General features: G+C 43.3%; 1 protein-coding gene across 5 annotated transcripts in view; it reads left to right on the plus strand.

Annotated features, from left to right (window-relative positions):
• AFF3 (ALF transcription elongation factor 3) overlaps positions 1–22349 on the plus strand; it is a 361456-nt gene that overhangs the window by 299636 nt on the left and 39471 nt on the right. For all 5 annotated transcript variants that reach the window (XM_083168505.1, XM_083168508.1, XM_083168507.1 and 2 more), the window contains 2 exons: positions 1360–1400; positions 18639–18801. In XM_083168505.1, coding sequence (XP_083024631.1) covers positions 1360–1400; positions 18639–18801 — 204 coding nt within the window. The remainder of the gene's footprint in view (positions 1–1359; positions 1401–18638; positions 18802–22349) is intronic.

Genomic DNA, 22349 nt, shown 5'->3' on the forward strand with positions numbered 1-22349 from the left:
GAACCGGGTGGGGTTGGAATTAGCGGGTCCCATGTTATCCTATGGGGAAAACGTTCCAGCTTTGCCAGGCGGTATCTCCGGTTCCTGGGAGGCTAGCAATGCGGGGCCAGGCTCGTTGAAAGCCCTGGCCCTCAGCTACAAAATGGGCCTATTTGGAGAGTGGGCCTGGAGCTGTAGCTCCATAAGGCCCATTGTTAATCCAGCTCTGACCGCAGACTTAATCGCATTTGCACAGAATGGAAAAATCATTTGATGTTCGTGAATTGAAACATGATTTGAAAATGGATAGGCAATAGCAATCCATCCACAATTCTTTCACAATTTAGCAAAGGCGCCTTCTCGCAGTCCACTGCAAATTTGCAGATCATCGATTGGGTCTGAATCAGGCCATTGTTCGCTATTTTATTTTTGTGATTATGTGGTAGATTTATTAAGCCTGGTGAAGTCATAAAGTGACAAGTGATAATGCACCAGCCAGTTAGTTCATAACTGTCATTTTTCAAATCTGTACTTGTCCTAAATTGCATTTGTACTGTAAATCACTATTTTCTTGTTTTGATCATCTATGTATTGTCAGGCACTGCGGAACCCTTGTGGCGCCATATAAATAAACTATAAAAATAATAAACCCAGTCTGTATCTTGACAGTTAGGAGCTGATATGCCACTTTAATTATTAGGGCCATTGGAAGGGTATGGGGTTTTGTATGCCCCCCCCCCCTCAGGTACTCCCCTTTAGAATACCCCCTTCCCCAGCCCCTTTATCCATCCTGAGGGTGCTGCACTTTCATACCCTCCAACATGACCCATTCCATTCGGTACACAATGCTCTGTTCCTGGACGTCCCTTGTAATGTATGATTGTCATCACCTGTGTTGAAACACCCTTCTCTTCAATTACCTAGTTCCACACAGGTGCTGGCAATCATACATTACCAGGGACGTCCAGGAACAGAGCATTGTGTACCGAATGGAATGGGTCATGTTGGAGGGTATGCACTTACGCCTCCGCGATGGAAGAAAATGTCTTTTTACATGCAGGGTTGATGCTTCATTAAACACAAATCAAGTATTTTAGCTACAATTGGGAGTAAGAAAGCCATCAGGACAACATTTTTGGACATAAGTAATGACATTTTAAAAGTAAAGACTCAAACAAAGATCTCTTATATAGCAAGTTTTGCTTTGAGTTTTTCCAGAGCAAGGTGACAAATAGAATATTTCCCTGAGCTTGCATACTGTACAGTACATATTGGAATGTACAATCTATTAGTGTTTGGATAGAAACTTAGGTGATCCTGCAGCTTCCTTTTGGAATGTGAATCCAATATTTCTGGTCTGTTTCTTTTTTTTTTTTGCAGCCAGCAAACCAGGGACAAGTCATCGGAGTTCAAAGTGACAGGTACCTTTTATCATTTTTATAAACCATAAATTGCTTTCTGGAATATAGTCACTTATTTATGGTGCTATATAACTCACAGACACGTTTTGTGTGCAAATTACCTTACTTACTAAAATGTTGTTGCTAAAGGCTAGAAAGAAACTTTTTAAACAAGTGTTGATGTAAATTATTAATTTCAATGCTATAATGAACTGATTTGAATATTATTCCATGGTAGCATATTACAGTTGGCTGATATACCCATGCCTTTATACCTCTCACATGATTCATTCCATGAGGGACACAATGCTCTGTTTATGGTCTTCCCTTTTTTAATGAATGGATCATGCCATTACCGGTCGGCAAATCAAGCTCTCAGCCTCTGCAGCGCCGAGACAGCGCTACATATTTCTCTTTCTTTTTAGCCATTTCTTATTTTTTTGCTCAGATATGTTGTACATATCACATGCATTATGCCAATTTCATACATTTCTCTGTACTTGTTTATTTTCACGGCGGCACTTCCCAGCAGATCGAATCGTATGCAAATCGTATGCAAATCGTATGCAAATATCAGATGCAATTTAACACATCCCCACTATCCACATCAACCCGAAGCATGGTGATTAGACGTGGTATGCTTCCTCAAGACCTGTTAATACCCCACTATCCACGTCGGCGTGGAGTTGATTTTATAAAGTGTGGCGAGTGGACGTGTAAAAGACAACAAAAAGTGGCGAGCGGATGTGGAAAACGAGTCTGAAGAGCGGCGAGTGCAACGATCCCTGCGAGGGAACATGGATTACTTGATGTGTATTCCGCGTCACCTCGCCACGCTTCAGGCTCGTTTTCCGCGTCCGCTCGCCATGCTTCGGGCTTGGTGGCTTGCTGCGCTCCCCACACTTTATAAAATCAACTTCACGCCTGCGTGGATAGTGGGGGTATGAACAGGTGGGTGGACGCGTACTGCGTCCCCTAGCGGGGCTCGCTGTGCTTGCCACACTTCGGGCTGACGTGGATAGTTGAGGTGTGCTAAATCGCATTGCAGATCGAATCGTATGCAAATCGCATGCAGATCATAGGCAAATTGCGTGTAAATATTGCATGCAATTTGCATACGATTTGCATGCGGTCTGCTGGGAAGTGCCGCCGTGAAACTAAACAAGTACCCATTTCTCTTCTGACAAAAGCAGGAAAGTTTTAATAAATTGTTCATTTACAAATATACATATTAATAAACTAAAATAAGATGAATATGGGTGGTGCACAGTACTGCATTCTCTGCCGATTAGCAAATCAGATGGTTACGAACAGGATCTACACTGGATTTAGGTGAGTATTTTTTTTTTAAACAGCTCCTTATGGATTCTACGTGTCAATATAGGTGAGTATGTATGTGTCGGCATGGATGTTTAATAAAGTTATACTTTCACGGTGTGTGTGTTTTAGTGTTTCATTTTAGTATTTGTTCAGCTGAAGAAATAGTGCAAGCAGGCTGGATGCTGGTACTTGTGGTTCTCTAAGTACCACCATGTGGGGGAGGCTTGCTGGGACTTTTAGTTCCATAGGCAAACACAATATTACTTCTACTTTTTACAACAGAAAAGCTATCAACCTGCATAGCTGGCTTCAGGCTTGGCCCTTGTCTGCCCTGGGGGGGATCCCTTTACCCTTTATTGAGTGGTCATCACTCTGATCAGTTGGGGGTTAATGGGGATTAATGCCATGACCGCGAAACCTATATGAAAATGTCCCCTGGCTGTGGCATTACCTTACTGATTGGTGGAGCCCGCAAAAACAGACAAATTTTGTGCTATGTAAATTTGCTGATGTGCGATTCCCGTCCGAGAATGGGAGATTCGGACACATTCGATAGCATTCGGTCTTAGTAAATTTCCCTTACAGTTTCCATTCCTTACAGTATCCTGGATTTGCTTGTGTAAATGAATAATAATGTCACATAAAAAAGTTGTGCTACTGAGATTTTTATATATCCAATTACTTTGAGTAAACCATGCATAGCAAAACTATTGACATACTGAGTGATTTTGCTGATGGTAAACTGTTGAAGCCTGTGTCAGCAGAACCCTGGTGTTATACAGTTCCTACCACACATTATGTCTTATAATGTCCCAAATTCTACAGAAAATGCAGAAGGGCACATATTTTGTATAGCTGTTTATCTATATAAATACAATACAGCATTCACAGAATTCTATGAAATGTTTTAGCTAGCATTTTTAATGTGATAACCTAAGGCAGATTGGAGGTAAATGGAGTGATCATGACTTTTCAGGGATGCTGTCGGCAGGTTGACAGTAATAAGATCGACTACTATTGGTCGACATGGTCAAAAAGTCGAAACAAGCAATAGGTTGACATGTGTTTTTACCATCATGTCGACCTATTGATTGTCAACCCAATGACCCATACCTAATTTTTTTCATAAACATTTTAAAAAGTTCCATAACAGAGCAAAACTAATTAGAGAACAACTGGTGCTATTCCTATTTGTTTGTGACCACCTGAGATCCACTGGACTTAGCCGGCTGCATCATTCACTCCATTTGTGAAATCATATCTAGGACTCATTGTACCTGCTGATACAGACATCCAGGATCCCTAGCGAGACTGCGTCAGCTATATATTTTATATATTTATATATATATATATATATATATCTATATATATATATGTCTGTGTGTATATGGGAGGGGGGGTTACCTTGACAGGAGCTTGCTTTCCTTAATTGTGTTAAATTTAGCCATCCCTCAAGAATTATCAAAAATATTTAAACCATTTTAGTTACCTGGCCAAGACAGGTTAATTCTAAATCTATAAATACAGTAAATAAATACAATTTAACTTTTATTATTGGTAACTAAAAATAATTATAGTTGCAACCAAGTACGAAGACAATCATACAGTACAATATACAGTACAGATACAAGCTTGGACCAAATAACGAAAAAAAATCTTAAGATAACAATGGAAAATGTACAATGACAGGTATTCAATGCTCTGGCGAGCGCAAGGTAGCGAATCCTGTTTTGGATTCGCTGTGCGCTCGCCAGCAAATATCGCTGATCTTGAATTCGTGTGGCTCCCCCAGCCCACACTATTCAATGCGTCAGGGGCTCGCTGCCCCTGACTTCGAATACAGGCGAATGATAGTGGGGAATGGTAGTGGGGAATGGTAGTGGCGATTCCCCCCCCCCAGCGCGCACAGCCCGCAGCAGCAGTCCTCCAGCTCCGGCAGCCCCAGCGCTGACATCACCGTGCTGTGGCTGCCGGAGCTAAAGGCCTGCTGCTGCTGCGTCCCTGTGGGGGCTCCCGGCATGAGTGAGGGGGGCAGGCGGCAGGCGGACGAATCCCTGAGGCGAATCCCCCTTTCCTCCCCCCCCCCCCCCCCCGCACAGCCTGCAGCAGCAGTCCTCCGGCAGCCCCAGCGCTGACATCAAGAGGTCTGCTACTGCTGGAGCCGCATATCTCTCCCCCCTCCCGTCCCCTCTCCTCCCTCCCCTCACCTCACCCCCAGCAGAAGGGCAGGGTGCTGCTGGGGTCGGAGCCGCTGCACTCACTGGTCCCGATCGTGCCTATGTAATGATCGGGACCAGTGTGCAGTGAATATATGAATATTAATGAGCGGCTCCGGCTCCCGGCCCCCTGCTGGCGAATTTGTAAAAAAAAAAAAAAAAAATATTGTTTAAAAAAAAAAAAATTGAAAATATATTCATGTGCTGCAAGTATATGAATAAAAATAGCATGCCCTTTCATAGAAAAAAATATTCGGATTTTATAACACCAAAAACATTAATAAAAACGCTTTAATTTAAAAGAACACATTACAGTTCACCTAAAAAAGATGACGAATGCTAAACGGAGACTCATGGCGAATTTCAATGGAGAATGCAGCACTCGAATTGAGCATTGAATACACTGTCGGCGAATTCCACTGAAAACCCCATTGAAAATCACAGGCAAATTGTGGAGAATCATTTTCGGCGAATCGGCAGACATTCGTGGTTCATTTATGGCGAATTGCCTCCATAGAATATGGCGAATTGTTTTTTCTAACAGAAAATTCGCCATTCAACCAGGGAATTGCCAGATTCACTGAAAAAAACGGCGAATCTGAGGCATTGAATACTGGCCAATGTATTAAAGTCTACTATGTTCTTCTTAATAAATCATGATCCCAGTATGGGACTGTGAGAAGGGCAAAATATTTCAGTAATGGGTATGGCATTTAAATAACGTGTCCTTCAGTAATGGGGCTCAACTTAACAAGAAAAAGTAGTATAAAAACATCAGGTACTTATGTAATATCTGGGCTCCCGGTTTTCTTATGAGACCGCGTCCGCTCACCACGCTTCGGGCACGGTGGCTCGCTGCGCTCGCCACACTATATAAAATCAACTCCATGCGTAGTTGGATAGTAGGGGTATGAAAAAATGAGGTGCATTTAACATTGGAGTCCAGATAATACATAAGTACCAAACATCACTGTTTTTCAATTTCCTTTTATAGTTTTCCATTGCACGTAAAAAAGTGGTCATTGTGGTTGGGTGAAAGTTTGATAGACAAACAGTGAAATTCGGTATGGCCATCAGAAGGGGCCATTAACTAGTAGTGGCAATGCCGTCATCTCGACATTCCTTGTGATAGCATGTAGTCATCACATGTTAACCATTTGATGTGTACCTATGGATGATTTAAAACAAGCATGTGCAGTGGACAGCTGAAGTTTGGCAGCTGAATCTTACCAATCAGATTATTTGTTTACCACCTTTTAGAGGATAGAACTCCCATCTTATTACATTTATCCCTAAGTTTCTCCTTGCTAATATCAGTAACATGAGTAGCAGCCATCGGAAATAAGTATGCAATGGAGGTAAATATCACAATGCCAGCATCGATTGGAAAAAGCATTTGTTTCAAATTGACGGTTGCCAACCATAGGTTTTTATTGGCAAGCCCTAGTTCAAACTCCTGTTTTCTAGAATAACTGCATGTATTTCCCCTTTTATCTTGATTACAATTATGAATTTATGACATACTGGTACTGGAGTTACTGATCATTTATTGGCAGTGCATTACTCTTTTGTCATACAGTAATGTTGTATCTCTGCCTTTGATAGGTAACATTATTCAGTTGGTAAGCTCCAAGTCTTCCCAAAATGAATGCGTGAAGTCTATTTAATCAGAATACATCTGTGAAAAGGAAGTTAGGGGAAAAGAGCTGTGAGAAGGTCGTAAGGGTAATACAGATGTGAGAATGGGTAATGCCAATACGGATTTAATGAAGGGGGGTAAGGTAAATACAGCTCTGAGCATGGGGTAAGGTAAATAGAGCTTTGAGAAGATAGCAAGGATAATACAGATGTGAAAATGGGCAAGGTCAATACAGCTGTGAGAAGGGGGTAAGGGGAATATAGCTGTGATAATCAGGGTAAGAGGAATACAGCTGTGGGCATCAGGTAAGGGGAAAGAGAGCTGTGAGAAAGGGGTAAGGAGAATTCAGCTGTGAGAAAATGGTAAGGGGGATGTGGTCGTTTGGTCTACAGCATTATGGTCGACAGTCATTAGGTCGGCATGCGAAAAGGTCAACATGGGTCTAGGTCGACATGGGAAAAGGTCGAAAGGTCATTAGTTCGACAGGTCGTTAGTTCGACAGGTCATTAGTTCGAAATTGTCTAGGTCGACAGTCAAAAGGTCGACATGGAGTTTTTCACTGTTTTTTGAGCCTACATGTGCCGACAGGCGGTATTTCATACCCTACCATCCACAAGGGCGTGGTGGGAGAACAAAATAGTGTACCAAGTGTAGCATGGGGAGCACAGCGAGGGGATGCGGTGCACCTTAAAATGTGTCCATTTCGACTGTGTTGACATTCAGGTAAAAAAACTGTGAAAAACCGGATGTCTACCTTTTGACTGTCGAACTAATAACCTTTCGACCTAGAACCATGTAGACCTAGAGCCATGTCGACCTAATGACTGTCGACCATAATGCTGTAGACCCAATGATCCCAACCTGGAGTAAGGGGAATACAGCTGTGAGAATCAGGTATGGGGTAATACAGCTGTGAGAATTGGGTAAGGGGAATATAGATGTGAGAAGCGGGTTAAGGTGTCCTTTACCTAGTACTCCTAAAATGTCTATGTTTTTTCAATTACGCCACTTGTACTTTGCAAAGAAGACAGTAATGTTGATTTGTTCATTTTTCTGTGTGAGTGTCAGGTCAGTGAACTTATGGATAGAAGACTGGTGTGCTTGATTGTAGACCAGGGGTGTCCAAACTTTTTGCGACGAGGGCCATATTTGGTGAAGTGTAAATGTGTGGGGGCCGACCATTCAGCCTGACATTCTTTGAATCATTAATCACATCAGAATGGTCCCCCACTCTGCCCCCCATTCACTGTATGTTCCCCACTCTGCACCCATTCACTCTGTCCCCCCAGCCTGCCCCCTTCTCTTTATGACTCCCATTCACTGTATGACCCCCATTCACTATGTACCCCCACTCTGCCCCCATTCACTGTACTGTATGTCCCCCAGTCTGCCCCTGCTCCCCCTTCTCTGAATGGCCATCAATGCCTCCATTCACTGTATATCCACCAGCCTGACCCTCCTTCACTGTATGTCCCCCAGCCTGAACCTTCTTCACTGTATATCCCCCACTCAGCCCCCTCCCTTCTCTGTATGTTTCCCAGCCGCTTGTGTGAGCCAGAGGATGGAGAGGCAAAGCAGGCACTGCAAGGACAGGAGTTGCTTGGGCTCCCGCTGCTGCCCTCCTCTGCTTTGCATGTTAAGGGAGCAAGCGTCCCCCTGCTGTCACTGTGATTGTGGAGTAGGGTGATATACGATTGCAGCAGCAGGGGTAGGATGCCAAACACATCTGACTGTGGCGGACGGCACCTCCTCACTGCAGCAGATACTGTAGCAAGGTAAAGGCACGCTCGCCGGGGCCTCACCTGTGCTGTGCTTCCCACATCTGATGCTCTGCCCGCTTCCAGCTGGAGGCTGCGGGCCGCTTGAAATGACAGCATGGGCCGCAATTGGACCCCGGGCCTGACTTTGGACATGCCTGTTGTAGACACATGCAGTTTCTCAACTCTTATACAAGAAACATGTACCTTTACTATTGCCTGGAGCATGCTCAGTACAGCCTACCACCCACTATCTGTTGTTTTGTGTCTTAATCTAAAACTTTATTGATTTGTGCTTGTGTGAACTTTTATATGCCTTGTATGTTTTTATCTGGTGACAATTTTGGGTTGCTCTTCAGTTTTCTGCTACAGGGAGCCACTACTACTTATCATTAGACAGCAACTTTGTAACACCACAAACTTCTCCCGACTGGAGGTGCCACAAACCCACTGCAAATTCAAATGCAGTGGGTAAATGGCAACTGAATACATACAGGCCTAATATCTTATTTATTCAGAAGCTACTGCTGGTTTTCTATTTTTTTGTGATCCCCTAGAGCAGGGGTTCTCAAAGTCAGTCCTCAGGACCCCATACAGTTCACATTTACAGGACACACGGCAGGTGCACAGGTGTATTCATTACTCATTGGTACATTTTAAAAAGATCCACAGATGGAGCTAATTATTTCACTTGTGATTCTGTGAGGAGACCTGCAAAACATGCACTGTGTGGGGTGAGAACCGAGTTTGAGAACCTGTGCCTTAGAAGACACATGCTGGTAATCAGTTTTAAATGAAGATCAGTAACAAAAGTCCACTACCATCCTTGAAGAGCCATTACTGGCAGATGTAAACCCTCCAATGACTGGGCTTGGGACTATCCTTCACATCAGTTCTCTGCAGCCAACAGTTCCTACTAACATCTAATCTCTTTAGAGACATCAATGTATCCCTTTCCAGAGGAGCTCCCATAATTTCCACAGACTTATGGCCCTCATGAGATCTATTCAGACAATCGGAACAGTAAATACTGTATAAAGAATTATACGAGAAAACCTGCGCTCCAAAGTAAAGCGTGCAGCCCTATCCACGAGTAGTCACCAAACAGCTACTCTAAAAATACGTATGTAAAAAGGGGGTTTGGATGAGGGGCTCCCATTTGAGATATATGCTTTCTCCAATGTCCTTTGTTATTTTTAAAAGTACATTAAAAAGAAGAAAACAACAACACACTTCTCATACTGCAGTATCGTCACAATTTTTTTGTTATATCAAACTTCAATCACGTCTGTATTGGAGCTACCATAAACTTAGGCCACAAGATGTCTCACAGATTCTCCACAATATCCACAGTGGTCAAATACTTGCCAAATCTTTATTTACCTCGGATAGAACAAAAAATGCTCCACATAGTGTAAAATAAGCAGTGTACATAAAGCAATATAAAAACACAAGGGGGCTTAATAACGTGTAAGGTCTTATACCAAGGCTATATTTCAGCTGTGTAATTGAAAAAGTGAAAGCTTCTCTTAGGAAATCCCGGGTCTCCACAGATAACTCACACTCGTCTTTGGACTTCCTATCCATGGTGTTGTAGCCTCCAATAAAAATCACCAACGCGTTTCTGCTTATACTAAGCCTTCCTCAGAGTGTGTATCCATCTTAGTCCTAATGGGTTTATATACCCTGTATATCCCTTACTCATCTCACTCCTAAAGCCTTCTGGGAGCATGACTTTCATTGCATATTTATACATAAAATCCACACATTTGACAAGTTCATTATAAAACGTATACATATAAATAACATTATTTTCTAACATTAAAAAAAAAAACACTTTAATAAAAATAATGTCCCACATGACCGTAAGTCCCCTTCCCGGAAGTCAGAGATCGTATTCACAGAACTACTATCTCTCCTGTGCTTTCTCATATATGGCTACCAGTGGGATCCTATAAATGTTGTTCTCAAATATCTCCCAACTTGATTACACTTTTAGGTCACCTATAAACCCAATACACTGAAGATCCATATCCTGGAAGCGCACATGTGCTTTCCACCGCCGGCACTGGAACTGCGTTCCACCGCTGTTTTTCAACTATCCGGCGACTTGGCTGTCCTACTTCCGGAATTGCGTCAATGCGTTTCACTTACCAGAAATAGAGTTATATCCCCCCTCAGCGGAAATGCCAAGTCCCAGAAGTGTACGGTGTTTTGCCACATTCTTCCTACTTCTAAACTGCATTTCACCGCAACAGAGGTGATGGGTCCCGGAAATGTCCAGTGTTTTACCACATTCTTTCTACTTTGAAAAGAGTATATATATAATTTATCAATCCTACCACCAAAATGGATAGGCAATAGCGATCCATCCACAATTCTTTATCCTTTCACATTTTAGCAAAGGCGCCTTCTCGCAGTCCACTGCAAATTTGCAGATCATCGATTGGGTCTGAATCAGGCCAGTGTTCGCTATTTTATTTTTGTGAATATGTGGTAGATTTATTAAGCCTGGTAAAGTGATAAAGTGACAAGTGATAATTCACCAGCCAGTTAGTTCATACAATACGTATGGCTACTAACTGGCCCCTATCAGACCAAAACCCTGAGAGCCCACCCATCTCTCAGACACACCTCCAAGACCCATTGCTGGCTTTGCAGTGAACCAGGTTCTGTTACCTGGCTGCAAAGCACTCTATCTGATGCTAGATGGCTCCTTTTTTACAATTTACAGGGCAGTTGTGACCAAAGAAATATGGCGCTCTCTGGTGAAACCAACCATGTTTCACCACAGTATGAAATAATTACTGTATTCCTTTTAAGACCAGAATGCAATTCACACTCTTATGATTAATCAGTGCAGTGTACTTGGCAGCCTTTAGGTATTTTGGGATGATGTTTCAATTACGGCTTGGCACTGAAGTACACCTCATACTAATATTGGATAGACAGCCCAGACACACTAAATATAGCTACAGGAAACTAAATTAATTGGCTAGAGCTGTGTACAGAGTGTCTTCAAGCTGCCTTGCTGCTGAGGGAATCTTTTTAAATATCACTTTGGGCCTTATTCTGATCGGTGCGGCCCGATCAGAATATGCGGCCGCGACCGTGCAGGCGAATCCCCGCCTTCCATACGGATCGCCACCTGCCGTCCGTACGCGGATATGTGGCGATCCGCATGAAATTGGACGGGGATACGCCTCCTCCGTCTTGGGAGCAGCCCCTGCATTCGATGGTCGCCGAACATCGAATGCAGGGCCGCACGCTCCACCAGGTCCCGCCACACAAGACCACACGGACACTTGTCCGTGTGAAATCATGTATGGGGGCGGGCAGCTGACATCCGACGATGTCAGATGCCCGCCCCGTACCCACGCGTCACGGCCTCATTACCATGCATACGCCCCGCGTTTGCATGGGAACGCCCATGAAACGCGGGGCGTATGCATAGGGTAATGAGGCTAAGTAGCCCCTCACGCCCCTCTACGCCCCCTGTGCGGCGTATAAAGAATCTGTGCGGCGAAATCGCCTGCACATGCGCAGAGTGACCTCTGCACATGCGCAGACGATCAACATCGGCGGTCCGTCCGCATGCGGGAATATCCGCACCCATCAGAATAAGGCCCTTTGAAACAAATGCCTTATTTTTTCAATATTTTTTTTGGGGGGGAGGGATGCCTCAGAACACCTGCTGCAAAAAACTTACTTACTGTACTTTCCTTTATCCAAGTTTCTAACCTTTGGCAGCACAAAAAAAACAAAAATTAAGTCCAGAAGCAGAGCATTTTGTACCTAATGAAATGGGTCATGTTGGATGGTATGTGTATGTATGTATGTATGTATGTATATATATATATATATATATATACACAGCAGGGTCCCCAGCGTGACCAGGAACAAACACAGCACTGCAGATTCTCGATGTGCAAACTTTGAGGCAAATAAAGCAAAGTTTGCACATCGAGAAGCTGCAGTGCCTTGTTTGTTCCTGGTCACGCTGGGGACCCTGCCCTGCTGTGTATGTGTTTTACAAAGGCACGCAGCCACATTGAACTGTTTTTGCATAGTGCCGGTCCATTTGGACAGCCACCGATTGTCCAAGTTTTTGGTGCAAGGGGTGCAGCTGCTATGGGGCCCAGAGGTGTAGGGGGCCCATCTTTGCTATCTAAAGCTGTGTACACACGGGGGCGATAGGGGCTGAAATCGCTGGAAATGTGGTCGCTGGCGACCATATTGCCAGTGATGGGAGTGTGCCCCAGCGATAAATCCCGTTTTCAGCCCCATTCTAATCGCTGGTTGCAGGAGCTTGCTCCTGCGACCAGCTGATTACCTCTGCAGCTCCCCTGGCAGAGGTTCCCTTTCATCAGCGACCATCTCTTGTCGCTGATGAAAAGGAGAAACTGAGCAATATATCCCCCCGTGTATACACAGCTTAAGTAATATATGTTTTACATACATTTATCACCATCAGTTGCTAAATAGGAGGCCCTTTTGCTATGGGGCCTATGAATATCTAGGTATGCCTCTGTATATGTGTAAGTTCTGCTGTTTACCAAACTTTTTTTTTTTGCTGAAGCAAAGCGCTGATGTTGCTAATAAATTAAAGGTTAAACAAGGATGGAGCAAGCTAAAATCTCGTTAGTTTCTTGCAAACTAGTGAAATAAAATATTGCTGATTCCTTTATTATCTACTGTACAGCAAGTACTAGGCAATCAGGCTAGACTATACACTGACACCTGACTCTGGTTTCCAAGCAGCTGTCAGTTTGCTGAATAATCACTTCATTCCTCAGTAGTCTATTCCTTATTTTTTTCTTTTTTTTGTGCATTTTCATATTGTATATACTGACTTTATTGCTCCTGTATATTTTGAAACAATAGGGGGAAAAAAAAGATGCAATGAACTAAAGTCTATGCTGAAACACATAGTAGTACTCAATCATTATAGATTACTATACATTTTGCTCACTATTACAATTATATATATAAAAAAAAAAAAAAAAAAACAGAAATTGAGAAATGTAAGAAAGCCAATGCATTGAGAAAAGTAAATTAATAGTTTTGTATTCTCTAGTATGCAGCCATTAGGTTGAAAATGTTTAGTTCGACCACTATTGGCTGACAGCAAAATGCTGACAAATAAAAAAGGTTGATGTCCGTTAGGTCAAAATGTGGACATGGGAAAAGTAAGGCCAGAAAGAGACGCAAATGTCATCAATCAAGGTAGGAAATAAGTGCACCATTCATTTTTTATGAAAGCAATATCAAAATTGAATTAATCCATAAGTGGTGGTTTCTGGGCAACTGGAAAGTCTGAGTAAAGCTTTTGACAGTTTTTTTTCTAGCCACACAAAATTATTCAAAGCTTTATAAAGTCCATAGTAACAATGTAAATGTATACAGTATTTATGAAATGGGTGTGATATGAAATAGTATCTTCACAGTATACTATAATGATATTGCATATTTTCGATATTTTTTTTTTAAATCTGTTTATTGTTAAAAAATGTGCACATAGAATCAGATCAAACAGTACCATAAATATAAAAGAAACAGGCATTACATGAGTATGCGTACAGTTATAAAACAGAAATATGAATTAGATAGGTACAAAGTGAATAAAATTAAGGGGCGGGGAGGGGAGGTTAGGTTAAATGAATGGGAAGGGAGAAAAAAATGGAACATCTCGGGATTCATAGCACGACAATGATTCAATAGAGTAAACACTGCAAAATAACATAAAATAATTTACAATATAGACAAAATATGGCAAACAAACAATATGGGAGGCAACATGTAGAGTTGGTAAGTTGCCTATATATATATTTTTTGTTTGTTGTAGTGAGTGCTGGGCCCCCTGTGTTTGTATTTACTAGAGTGTGTGGTCACAGGCCACTGCACCTCATCCTGGGAAGTGGGTGCTGTTTGCACCCCATTCTTAGGAATGGCGAGTGTGTTGGTACTTCTGTATATATATATATATATATATATATATATATATTATATATACCAGGATGTTGTTTTGAAGACCTGGAAGATCTTCGATCTTGTAGACGAATCCAGTGACTCAATTTACATGCCCCATTTTTTATAAAAAGAAATCACACCAGAGCCAGGAACACCGCTTGTCTGTCAAAGTATAGTGAGTGCAAATGAACCAGCAAAGGAGATTTACGGGAAGTCCAATGACATAATATGTTTTTCATCACAATAGTAAAAATAACAGACAAAAGCGGAATCTTAGTCAATAATAATTTTATTCTCTAAACATTTAACAGTCCACTGAAGATTACATAGTATCTGTGTGCACGCATATTAATATTATATTCCTGATTTATTGTTCCGTATCATAAATACAGTATGTGAAATTTGTTCCTCATGTATAGTGTGTGTGTGTTTATCCAACATCTCATTACACTTAAATGGAGAGGTGGTGGCATGTGATCATGGGTGCATGGCCTTGGACGGCTGCTGGCAGATTACTGTTGCACAAACAGAAAATTATTTTGTCCACAGCAGAATTTCTGGGTCGTCTGTAGCTGCAGCTCCACTCACTTAAACAGGGTGTGGTTTCCTCTTACTTTGTACCTCTTGGGGGTGTGACCAGTACTTACAGAGTTGCTGGGCTGCCCCCAAGCTCTCCCCTCACTGTGAATGGATGCTGTGTGCATGCGCACAGCATCTACTCACCGGCGGGGAGAGCTAAACCACAACTTTTTCAGCCCCCGGACACGACGCCCTGCATGTGGAGACAACAGAGGGCAGACTGCTTCAGCAGGGTGCTGCCATAAGGGCAAAGCATAATTTGTTCATTTGAAATCAGTCTGAAATAGCCTCTCAGGAAGCCTAATAAAAAATAGAATATAATAGCGTGCCGAGAGCATGGTGAGCGCAGCGAGCCATGCGAAAAATGCGGTACACTTATACGGTGTCCATGTTGTCTATGTCGACATTTGGGACAAAAATGGGAAACTCATGCCTGTCGACCTAATGATTGTGTCGACATTGTGGCCCTGTTGACCTTAGCCATGTCGACCTATTTCAGGTGTCGACCTAAGCCCTGTTGACCTTCAGTGCCTAAACCTAATGTATGTCGATCTTCATTGAGTCGGCCCTATGAGGCATACCGGTGGCTTTTTTCTTGCCTCTTTAAATAGATCTATTATTACAATTTATAAAGTTCCAGCATTCCTGTAGCATTATGACAGATCATGTAACATACTTTCCTGGAAATGTGCCGCATGCAGATTCCCGGGATCTGAGGCATGTGCAAACCTTCCCAGTAATCTGCAATCTTTGTGGTTACCCAGACTGGCATCCATTCCGGAATCAGACCCTGTGCCATCATCGCCCCACCACTGGTTTACAATGATTGTATTCACAGCTTAGGGGAAAATTTTGAATACTAAAGAGGATAGCGATAAAAGATAATAAAGTTGCCCATAGCAACTAACTAGATTGTAGCTATAATTTACCTTAATTGTCAATTTTATAAAATAATAGCTAGAATTTGATTGGTTGCTATTAGTAACACCTCCAATCAATCATCATTTTTATTATTTGTATGAGAAACCTCTTTTGCTCTTTAGAAGTGTCCCCCAAATATCATACACATGGTAATTGTGGGGGACCTCTATTCAACTGTAGACTGACAATGGAGGAGTTTGAACAATGTTTGGACTCATTCTGCAACATGATAGCAGCTTGTACCTATCCATGGAGATAGTTTGGGGTGAGACAGCGCTATCCTGTTTGTGTTGGTGTTTGGGAATGTGTAAATGAGCAAAGGATGGAAATTGGAGAATAGATAAATAAAACAATGTAGATTTATTCAATGGTTAATAGGGAAAAGAAAATATATGTATGCAAGCAGCTTAAAGTGAGATGTTCATTTATTGTGCTTGCACCAGACTCTGGTGTAATGGGGATGCTGGGGTGGTGAAATAACAACTACCCTAAGGGTAGAAAAAGGGGGGTACCTCTGAGGGTATTTAATTGGTGTTTTAATTACACCTGTGAGGGGTCCCCAAAGTGGGGATTCCTGTGGCAAGTGTCACCAGAAGAGTATTCCCAAACGGGTTTTCAGATAGTCTGTCCTAGACTTCTTTAGCTCCCGTAGGCCCTGTGACAGGACCTACGGTCTCTCCTGGTGATTTGTCCCAGGAATAGAGTCTGGGTGATGGGGTGGTAATGTCTGTGTTCTCAGCAGGGAGGTGCCTTATGGGCTTCGGGCGATTCGTGTGAACCCCCTTACAATCTCATAGGTAAGGTTACCTATGTCCTCTCTGCTTTAACACTGTCCAGTTAATAAAGGGTGTCTCAGTTACAGGCACTGCTAGCGGCGTCCCGCATCGCAGTCTAATGTTGACTGTGACTCACGGTTCCGTAGGAGGATGGGTTGATGTTCTCTGCGGGGATGTGTCAGTGTTCCGTCTGCCCCCGGAGCTCCCCTTCCTCCTCCGTGCAGATGCGTGTCACAGCGTTCCTCCGGTCACTTCCGGGTGTCCAATCTCGCGAGACTTCGGGCGCCGGGTGTACAGCGCTGGTGCATTGCGTTTGTCTGTTCTGGGTCTCTGTTGGAGTAAGAAATCACTTGGTAGGATGCGGTGGGATGCGGAATGTCTGTATCAGCAACGCGTTTCGGCTCCACTGGCCTTTTTCAAGCTCCATGCCTGTCACACTGCAGAGGGCCGCCGCAGAGTGATGTGCAAAGGTACAGACCTAATATTATATAAGTCGTGGCTGCTCTGGGCAGCTGGTGGCTACATGTAATAAATAGACAGCTGTTACCATAGATGACAAATAGGCAGATAAGCCCATCTCTGTAGTTTTTAGTATAGCAAATATCAAATGCATGAATTTAAAATAAACTCAACTAGTAACTAAAATGCCTCACCATGCCTCTCACAAGGTGACTATTTCGAATCGTAGTCTACAAAGATGTTAAAATTATCAACATTGAACCTGTCAACCTTAAGCACTGTTGATCTTGTATATGTTGACCTTTTGACCATGTTGACCATAACACTGTGCTTCAGTCTTAATCTGTGTACACACGGTGTGATTCTGGCTATCCATTTTGACCATATAGTCAGAATCGCACAGCATTCAGCCACATTCAATGCAGATTTGATGCGATGCGCACCCCTGTTTAGTCAGTATCAGATAGAAAAATAGACTGTGCAGGCAAGTCTATTCTGACTATCTCGCCCAGCTCCATCGGAATTGTAATCAGAATAATGGTGTCATACATGGTACAATATTCCGTGAGTGTTGGACTAGATCGCATTGCATTGCATACGATTTGCATGCGATTTGCTTGCCATGCGATTGGGACCTAGTTCAAAAAGCACAGGCTGCACAGACTTTATGTGCTGTGCGATGGGATGCCTGCAGAAGCGCACATCGCATCATACAGCACCTTTACACTGTGCAGGGAGTATATTTCTGCTAGGTCGAAAGGAGGGCCATGCTGCTCAATGCAGCATGGCCCCTGCTCCTCCTGCGCCATTCCTTTCTACCTGCCAGCTGATGCCGGCACCTGCCGGGTCCCGGCAGCTGCTGATATCAAATAGATTTCACCGCCTGTATGCGCCTCCTCCTCCCTCCTCCTCCCCCCTCCCCTCCGGCTTTTCTATAACAAGTCTCCGGTCCCGGCTTATGACAAGCCGGCTGCCGGGGACGGGACACCAGGGCGCAGGGCCAGGCAGCGGCTGATTGACAGTTCAGCTGCGCTGCCCGGACCTGGGGAGGCAGTGGTGTTTTTTTTTTAAGGGAGGGCTCCCCATTAAAAACTTGCCCAGTGGGGAGCGCTTCCACAAAAAAAAACACCACTAAAGGGGTTAAATCTAAAGTACATCTAACGTTCAGTTGGTCAATATCAAATAGTCAAAATTGCGTAGTCAAAAACTGCCATGAGACAGAATTAAACAGTGTGTATACACCTTTACCTTTTCCACTAGATGAAGGGGAAAGACATATGTGAGTACGGTATACTTTTTACATATTATTGTTTGTCATTTTTATTATTTATACATTGCCCCTCCCCCTTTTATAAAACACCATCTAAAACTGGCAGTATAGAAGTGGGTGACATACAGTATAATGAAATGAATACACTGTAAAGTAATTTTTTCGGAAAATATACTTTATTGCCAAAGGTGGCAATACAATGAGGGTATAAGGAGGAGGAACTTTATTTATTAAATTACCTTAGTTGTAACTCTCAGAAACTGTAACAGCATGGCATGTGTAAACCTAACAGCAAATGATATTGCCACAGTATATAATATACTGATATTTGTTCTCTCTCTGGTGCTGTTAGTGGTGACGTTCCAAAATGCAGTAACAGATCCTCAGGAGTCTCCATCAAAGGGTCAAGTAGCAGCTCGAGTGAAACTGACACTAGCTCTGAATCGGACTCCGAGAGTGAGAGTAGCTCCAGCGAGAGTGAGAGCAGCAAGCCCTCTGTATGCACCAGCCCCGAGGTAAGGCATTTGTTGTCCTTCCGTCAGAAAGACATGTAAAACATCCATAAACTATTCATTCAGTGAGAATCTGTGAAGCTACAAATGTGATTAGGGAGTCCTTGCACTCTGTGAAATGTACGGTTGAGAATAATGTTTCCATAGTCTGTCACAGGGTTGCATTCCCACATAGTAATTCAGTGGAGCGGGAAACTTGACTTACTTAGGGGTTTACTTGTCTGACAAGCCATTAAACAATACAAACACTAATGTTTGTGATAGACCTGTTCCTAGCTCACAAATAATACATAACTTTAGTGTTCAAAACTAATTATTTGGAGATGAATAGAAAATAATAAACATATTCTATCAAATCTTATTACAAATTGTACATTGATGATTCCGTTAGTAAAATATACCGTAGTTACGATCATGCAGGGAAATACACAGGGGGAAATTTACTAAAGGAAATTTGTAAAAAATCGGTGTATTTGTATCCAGAAATACACTTATTTTTGACTTTTACTATCCCGAAAATACGGCAATTCGTAGTCGTATTGATGTGCTATTAATACGAATACGAATTGCCGTATTTTCGGGATAGTAAAAGTAAAAAATAAGTGTATTTCTGGATACAAATACACCGATTTTTTACAAATTTCCTTTAGTAAATTTCCCCCTGTGACAATCTCTACGTTTCTGGCCCTGATTGCTAAGAATGTGAAATTGTGTTTATATTATTCATTATTCTTACAGAGTGCTTAAACTATACTATTTGTTTCAGGTGATATAACTACACCAACCCACATAGCTAAGCATTCTTATATTATTGGGAACGTGAAACGGTAACAGATCCAGAGAATAAAGTTATAGTTCGAATCCTAAGTGAGGATTAGCAGAAGCGAGAGACACTCCACATGAATTACAGCGCAGTGTAGGGTTTGTATGGCAATGGTAACACAGAAGTGTTTTTTAAAGCAGCTTCTGCCAGTTAGTAATGCAGTGCTCTGTGCAGCATACCCTTCAAACTGGGTTTCTTATATTTTTGAGGCTATAGTCACAGAGAATTTTTTTATACATATCAGCAACATTTTCAGACCTGTATAATCCTCTCGCTCTTCATTTACATGTGGAATTTCACATTTCTCCAGCAGAATTAGCCTTCAGTGATCCATGTAGAATTCCTGCTAACATTTTTGCCTCCACCACAAACACACCACAACAGAGAATGAGCTGACACTGGGCATGATTCAGAGAGGGACATATGGGGCGATTCTCTGTCACAGAAATGCGGTAAAAACCCCGTTATCTGTGGTTTTACCGCATTTCTGTATGCTGTACTGTGCCTCCACAGTGGCAGCGCTGCGGAGGGAATCGCAAGCAAAAGCTGGCGATTCCCTGCAGAAGCCTATGGGCTTCTTACTGCAGCGCTGTTTGAGGGATCCGTCATGGATCCCTCCCAGCATGCCCTGCGGCTGGGGCATCACTCTGCGCATGCGAAGATGGACTCCCGGGTCACAGACCCGGAAGTCCAGTGCCGGCACCGCATCGCAAGGGACAGCTCTTATCGCAAGAGCTATCCCTTGCGTTAATAACAGCATATGTTACAGCATATGCCGTTATTAATAATGCGATGCCCGGCGAAGGGGGGCTGCGGATGTTACAGCATCCCGCCCTTAGTGCAATGCTGCATGCAAGCATCATTATAATTCTGTCTAATCTCCAGGAGGGCATGCAGGAGACGTCTCAGTAAAACGAGATACCTCCTGCATACAGTATGTAACTGGGGCAGATTTATTAAGCCTGGTGAAGTGATAATGTGGCTGGTACTTTATCACCCGCCAATCATCTCCGTACTGTTTTTTTTTTTCCAAACCCAGCCTCTAACTTGACAGTTAGAAGCTGATTGGCCAGTGATAAAGTACCAGCCACTTTATCACTTCACTGCCCCAGTGTTTCCAGGACTGTGACCTACATAGCAAGTTCCACACAGTTGGCCATCGGAGTAAGCTCACGCATACTCAGATGAACAACCGAAGCAGGGGCCAGGAAGGGCTCTCCCCTCCCAAAAAAGGTGGTCAACACAACCCCCGTTTTTAGGAACACAAGTCAAATTGAATAAAAATCTTATTAATATTCTGACATAATGGGGCAGATGTATTAAGCCTGAAGAAGAGATAAAGTGAAAGGAGATAATGCACCAGCCAATTAACTCCCAACTGTCATTTTCAAAAACAGTTCATTAGCTGGTGCTTTATCTCCTTTCACTTTATCTCCAGTTTATCTCTTCACCAGGCTTAATACAAAGAGAGGTATGTATCCAATCAATGAGCTCCTAACTGACATTGTTTCAAACTCTGTAAAATGAACAAATCAGATTGTTTTGTACTTTATCTCTCTCCAGACTTTGGAAAATATCCTCTAACATCTCCCCAAATCCAGTTGATCAATTTTAAATTACTTACAGTATAGTCCTGCCAATGGTCAGTGCAGCCTATGTAGGAGAAACATATAATCTATAGATTGTAAGCTTGCAAGTCAGGTCTGTGTTATGTCATTGTCTGTCTCTCATTACCCAGTCTGGTTTTATTATGTCTTTGTTCACAAATGTCAAATGTAATATAATATGCTGTCACTCTATAAATAAATGTTAATAAATAATGTGGTACTTGTTTAGTTTCACGTAGTTAGCGTAGGGTCCCTGTCAGAATCAGAGTAGTGTTCCCATGGCCGCAGCCATTGGGCTATGCTAACAGCGTAGCTTAAGCAGCTTCCTGAAACACCCCCACTATCCACGGCAGCCCAAAGCGTGGCGAGGGGACACGTTACACGTCCTCCCGACTTATTCATACCCTCACTATCCACATCGGCGTGGAGCTGATTTTATAAAGTGTGGTGAGCGCAGCGAGCCAACGAGCCAGATGCATGGCGAGCGGACATGGAATACATTTGAAGCAATCCACGGGGCTTGCTGCGCTCACCACACTTTATAAAATCAGCTCCACGCCGACGTGGATAGTATGAACAGATTGGGAGGATGCTTAACACATCCCTTCACGGGGCTCACTGTGCTCAGGGGCGGGCTGGGCCGGGGGGCAGGGTGCCATGTGCCCCCCAGGCCGCTCTGGCACGAGTGCTGCGGGCCGCGGCCGCGTCCGCAGCCGCCTTACATACGTTGAACTGCCGGCGGCCATGTTTCTGTAGTCTGCGGGCTGCGGCTACAGAAACATGGCCGCCGGCCTCCACAGCTACGTGGAGGAGGGCCCGGGCCGGAAGCCTATTCCCTCTGACCACCCAGCACTTGCAGACGCTGGGTGGACGTCATGACAATGACGCCTCCCACCCACGCGTCTGCAGACAGTGCAGAGAAAGGAAGCAGGCAGGCACGCACGGCACGCTGGACTGAGTCTGGACGTATCGGGGGACTGATCTGTGGCTGCAGCAGGAAAAATTCAGTAAGTGAGAATCAAACTCACTGAGGTGTCCTGCGGTCATGGCATTACTTTTATATTATACAGGGAGAGCAGCCTGTGGTGTCATAGCATTATTATTATTATTATACAGGGGGA

The sequence above is a fragment of the Crinia signifera genome, chromosome 2 (assembly GCF_055691185.1).
Source record: "Crinia signifera chromosome 2, ASM5569118v1, whole genome shotgun sequence".
Lineage (NCBI taxonomy): Eukaryota > Metazoa > Chordata > Amphibia > Anura > Myobatrachidae > Crinia > Crinia signifera.